Raw genomic sequence first — 5845 nt, forward strand, 5'->3', positions numbered from 1 at the left:
AGTGTGTGTTCCCATGTAATATGTGTGTGCTTGTCTATAAATAGGGAGGCACAAATATTTAGATATAATCCTTTCCATCTATATGCCTTGCTTTGTGTACATGCGCCAGGATTGTACAAACTAAAGCCAGAGCTTCATTCTGTCTCAGAATACTCTTGTTTTCCTAAGGCCCAATTTATTGACCATCCCTGAGACGATCTGCTAAATCTGCGATGATCAAACACGTTAAATAAACTTTACTTTGTTTAATATCTCAAACAGCAAACGTGTCCCCTAGAATAAATATATGTTGCTGCAGAGTAGACAGTGTAGAGGAATAAAAGCAGCGGTGGAAGCGGAGCCCCAAACTCAGCCCAAATGTCACTTGTTACATTTTATTTTCTACACCCATGGATTGCCATCCCTTCTGCCAGCTCCATCATTGCCCTATATTGATGATTGTGTCCATCAAGGACAGCCGGATCGGACCCTATTATGATGCATTAAGATTGGACTTTACTAGGCGACCTTCTACCAGCTAGATCGGGACAGATGGGACTGTGTAAGTCTTCTATTTGGTATTTCGGCCTTTGATTATAATAATAATTAGAATTCAGGTTTTCTTTTACTGTGCATTAGGATGAAATAAATATTATGACCTAAACTATATATGTACGTAATATACATCATACATCTGAACCTGTCATCTAATGATATATGTGATATAATATTGCGAACGTGTATTCAATTAGTGTACTCCTCTCCGAACTCTACATATATGTATACTGTGTGATATATATGTAAATTTGTAAATATTGTATATACACATGTAACTTTTATCAATTTAGATGTTAAAAACACGTATAAAATAAATTAATATTATTAATAATAATAATAATAATAATAATAATAATAATAATAATTGTGTATATATATATATATATATATATATATATATACATATGTGTGTATATGTATAGCTGTGCGGTATACAGAACATTACATTAATGTGTCTGTTTGGATGTGCTTTTAACCAGTAGTATATCCCAATAAATATAATTATACTATTTCATAACACTGGGACGCACACTTTATTCGCCACTTGTGCTTTAATAGTTTTATTGTGCCTTAAATATCGAAAATACACAAAAACACACACACACACATATATACATATATATATATATATATATATATATATATATATATAATAAAGATATATCTATATATCTATATGTATTGAAAAAATTCTCTCTCTCTCTCTAAATAGATAGATAGATAGATAGATAGATAGATAGATAGATAGATAGATAGATAGATAGATAGATAGATAGATCTATATCTATTTATATCTATCTATCTATCTATCTATCTATCTATCTATCTATCTATCTATCTATCTATATATATATATATATATATATATATATATATATATAAAATTTTATTAACACATAGATAGATAGATAGATAGATAGATAGATAGATAGATAGATAGATAGATAGATAGATAGATATAGATATAGATATAGATATAGATCTATCTATCTATCTATTTATATATATATATATATATATATATATATATATATATATATATATATATATATATATATAATTTTATTAACACATACAGAGATAGATAGATAGATAGATAGATAGATAGATAGATAGATAGATAGATAGATAGATAGATAGAGATAGATTATTATTTCATTTGTATGTTATTATTATTACAGATAATTATCTATGGTTTTATAATTACACATTTTTCTTGTTTTAAATCCATAATAAAACGCAAATGTATTTTTCCCTATTTAAATAGAGAGGCGGAAAAAGGGTTCATTACGCTATTTCAGTTTCCTAACAAAGATAACAAAGTGATACATTGCCAACAATACAACAATAACCATCTAAAAAAGAATTAAAAAATAAAATCCATGAATTCATCCAGCAGGCACATTAGACCTTTGTTACACAGATCTATGCCTCTCTGTGATATTGTCACATTTATCCTATAAGTACACAGTAGTGGAAAGTCCTGGACTTAGATGGCTAAAAAAAAAACAAAAAAAAAAAAAAAAAAAACTTTTCTTCTCGCCCAGACAGAAGAGAAGACGCTGTAGCCACGGTATGGGGTGCCGCATACTGCTCTCCCTCCTCTTTGGACTGAGCAATCTGATTATAGTTTAATGAATGTATTGAAATGGCTCTTGTTGGGAGCACAGGGCAGGTGTACAATGGGGGGCCATGGAAGACTCTCACGCCTAGGTGTGAGCTGATTATTCAAATGGGCTGGCGAGGACTTGGGGATTGGAGGCTTGTCTCAAGCTGGATGCTATATCACCCAGCAAACTGCTACAACGTCACCACAACAACTGTTATCATCATCATCATCAGTGTGACTGTTAGAAGCCATTGTCAGGAGCAGGCGAGCCTGCACTGTCCTCCTCCAACTCCTGCCCATTCACACAGGAGCTCCACTGCTGATCAGAAGAAGAAGAAGGAGAAGCTAGTGAGATTCCTACTTCCCCCTCCTAGTGCAGAGAGGGAGTGTTGGGGGAGGAGGGCTCCTCTCTCTCTCTCTCTCTCTCTCTCTCTCTGCTCTCTCTCCCTCTCTCTCTCTCTCTCTCTCTTTTTGTTGCTATCACTGGCGTAGTTGTTGCCTGTGGCTGTTAAATTTTAAACTGCCATGCACTGTGCTTCCAGTATGCTAGGAGCTGTGAAAATGGAAGGACACGAACATTCAGATTGGAGCAGCTACTACACCGAACCAGAGGTAAGAAAAGTCTCTTTCTACTTGATGTCATCTTTGCCTCATTCTGTCTCTTTATAGCACACTGTTAGCCTTGGGATAATATTAACTTTGTGATCAAATATTGACTTGTGGCGCCTCCAAATCCTCTTCGATGATGAGCCACACACTATCCCAACAAGCTTGTGTTTGGCATGGGGTGGGGGGGAGAGAGACAAGGAAAAAAAAAAAAAGTTTCTTCTTCTAAATGTAACAGCTAATCAAACTTCCAGGACTGGAGAATCAGGGACATTTTCATCTGATTTCAGCAACTGTCATTTACAGGCACTGGCCAGTTTGGTGCTTTGGGTTGACTTCTTTCACTGGTTGCCTGCTTGGGATCTGGCAAGTGAAAGGTGTCTAAGTCCTCTACTAGTTTATTGCTGTGATATCAACACAAGCTGTAGTAGTGGGTCACAAAACAGTGACGCCTAAGAAACAAAGAAGTATGTCAATATTTATACCAATCTATTTCCCAGTGCTTATAAATTGACAATTGTTTGCCAGTTAGATATTAGGTAGGAGGGGTTGGACTCCAAATAGCTAATGTTAAACTTTAGTCTTGGTGCTATGGGGCAATCGGAATTACAGAGAGGGGAGAACAATGAAAAGACAACTGTTTACTTATATATTATTAACTGTAAACGGCACATAGCAGTCATAAATAAATGCGATATATTTACAAATTTGAAATATATATTATATTATATAGATAGATATAGATATAACCTATATATTATATATATAGGTTCCAGTGTCCAACTTCCAATGTTACAGCTTTGATTTTAGATTTATATTTATTTATTTCTAAAGAGAGATAAGGAGCAATAACAACACCACGCACACAGACACTATATATGTACTATTTATACATATATATATACATTCTATTCTCACTTGCACTTTTGAATTTCTGTATAAATAATACATCTAGATTCATGTGATTATATATTATATTATATATACAATGATATATAGTCTTTCAAATACATATATTATATATAAATAATAAATATTTTACAATTACTGTACTGGATTCATGTGATATAGATATATATCTTCAATCTCCAATATATATGCTATATTAGATCTATTATATTTGCTCTACTAGATTTATGGGATTCCCTTTTAGTAACTCTAACCCTTCTATTTCCCCAGGCTTACTCGTCAGTAGGCAACATGAACGCTGGGCTAAGTATGAACACCATGAACACGTACATGAGCATGTCCGCTATGAGCACCACCGCTAACATGACAGGAAGCTCCATGAACATGTCCTATGTTAACACTGGAATGAGCCCATCTTTGACTGGTATGTCTCCTGGCACCGGTGCCATGGCCGGTATGGGTTCAGGTGTAGGCAGCATGGGCACCCACCTGAGCCCAAGCATGAGCCCAATGAGCGCCCAGGCTACGTCCATGAACGCATTGGCACCTTACACCAACATCAATTCCATGAGCCCTATCTATGGACAGAGCAACATCAACCGATCCAGGGATCCTAAGACATACAGGAGGAGTTACACCCATGCCAAGCCGCCCTACTCCTACATCTCGCTTATCACTATGGCTATCCAGCAATCACCCAACAAGATGCTGACCTTGAGCGAGATCTACCAGTGGATCATGGACCTGTTCCCTTTCTATAGGCAGAACCAGCAGCGCTGGCAGAACTCTATCCGCCATTCCTTGTCCTTTAATGACTGTTTCCTCAAGGTGCCCAGGTCTCCAGACAAGCCTGGCAAGGGCTCTTTTTGGACTCTCCACCCAGACTCTGGGAACATGTTCGAGAATGGATGCTACCTGAGGCGTCAGAAACGCTTCAAGTGCGATAAGAAGCACAGCCCCAGAGATGGTGGAGGCAAGAAGCTTTCTGAAGGTGGGTCTAGTGTGGGTTCTGCCGCTAACAGTAGTTCGGAAAGCTCTGGGGGAAACGAATCTCCTCATTCCAGCTCCTCACCATGTCATGAGCAGAAGAGGGCTTTGGTGGACCTGAAATCCAGCCAAGGCTTGAGCCCTGACCACAACCCTTCTCCAGTGTCCCAAGCCCAACACTTGCTGTCTCAACACCATTCAGTTTTGTCCCATGATGCCCAGTCCCACCTCAAACCGGAACATCATTATTCCTTCAACCACCCTTTCTCCATTAACAACCTCATGTCCTCAGAACAGCAACACCATCATCACCACCATCATCATAGCCACCACCACCATAAAATGGACTTGAAAGCCTACGAACAGGTTATGCATTACTCTGGCTATGGCTCTCCGATGGCAGGTAGCCTAGCCATGAGCAGTGTAACGAACAAAGCTGCATTAGAGTCCTCGCCTATTTCAAGTGACACTTCTTACTATCAAGGTGTGTATTCCAGACCAATAATGAACTCTTCCTAATTCTAGACAACTTAAAGGACTTTGATTGACTCTATACATTTATGTAAAACATTAGTCTGTGTTTTAATCCCCCCCCCTTCCTATCCCTAAACTTGAGGTGTACAGTTTTTTCCTCTCCCCTTAGCTGTCAACTATCTTCCACTCTGTTTCAATTTTTTTTGTGTTTTGTTATGTTGCAGGGATTTTTTTTTTTTTGTGAATGTGTTGGATCCTTTTTAATTTTGTGTGAAACTTGTAGTTTCTACCGAGGACCAAAAGTATGTCATATACATGGTGTAAAAAAAAAGATGCGAAAATATTGTAATTGACAACAAAAGTTAATTTTTTTAAGTAAAATGTTTGCAAAAGGCTTAATTTATGGTTCTGTATACTTTATTTATGACTATGTATTCTGGCCTGTCCCAGCCAGAGTTTAACAATCTCTATTAAAATTGTATTGCCATGTACATTTGGATTTTTTATGTTTTATTTATGCCATATGATATACAATAATCAAACGAAATCATTACAACGTATATACTTATAAAGAAAGGAAAAAAAGGTTTAAAATGTTAAATCAGACCTTACAAAGTTCACAGGGATTATTTACTAAAGAGGTCGAGACCGTTCGCATAGCAAAGTGAATGATCATTGAGCTTAATAAATAGAATAGATGTGTGTTCTTGTTTGATATTTAAT

At 36.6% G+C, this 5845-nt stretch overlaps 1 protein-coding gene across 3 annotated transcripts; it reads left to right on the plus strand.

Annotated features, from left to right (window-relative positions):
• The first annotated feature begins 243 nt into the window (after positions 1 to 243).
• FOXA2 (forkhead box A2) lies at positions 244 to 5613 on the plus strand. Of its 3 annotated transcripts, none has more exons than XM_073628130.1 (3): positions 244 to 541; positions 2689 to 2758; positions 3932 to 5613. In XM_073628130.1, exons 2-3 carry the CDS (start codon positions 2690 to 2692, stop codon positions 5165 to 5167), a joined length of 1305 nt encoding a protein of 434 aa, XP_073484231.1. In that variant the 5' UTR covers positions 244 to 541; position 2689; the 3' UTR covers positions 5168 to 5613. The 3 variants fall into 3 exon arrangements, with proteins under 3 accessions (XP_073484231.1, XP_073484233.1, XP_073484230.1); XM_073628132.1 differs by lacking the exon at positions 244 to 541 and adding an exon at positions 2326 to 2494; XM_073628129.1 differs by lacking the exon at positions 244 to 541 and having other exon boundaries at positions 2517 to 2758.
• The last annotated feature ends 232 nt before the right edge of the window (positions 5614 to 5845 follow it).

Source organism: Aquarana catesbeiana, linkage group LG04 (genome assembly GCF_042186555.1).
Source record: "Aquarana catesbeiana isolate 2022-GZ linkage group LG04, ASM4218655v1, whole genome shotgun sequence".
NCBI classification, from domain to species: Eukaryota; Metazoa; Chordata; class Amphibia; order Anura; family Ranidae; genus Aquarana; species Aquarana catesbeiana.

Excerpts from the sequence above, each read along its gene's own strand:
- FOXA2 (XM_073628129.1), top strand. The coding sequence starts at position 2,672 with ATGCACTGTGCTTCCAGTATGCTAGGAGCTGTGAAAATGGAAGGACAC. Across the intron at positions 2,759-3,931 it reads GCTACTACACCGAACCAGAG|GCTTACTCGTCAGTAGGCAA; the intron begins GTAAGAAAAGTC and ends CTATTTCCCCAG.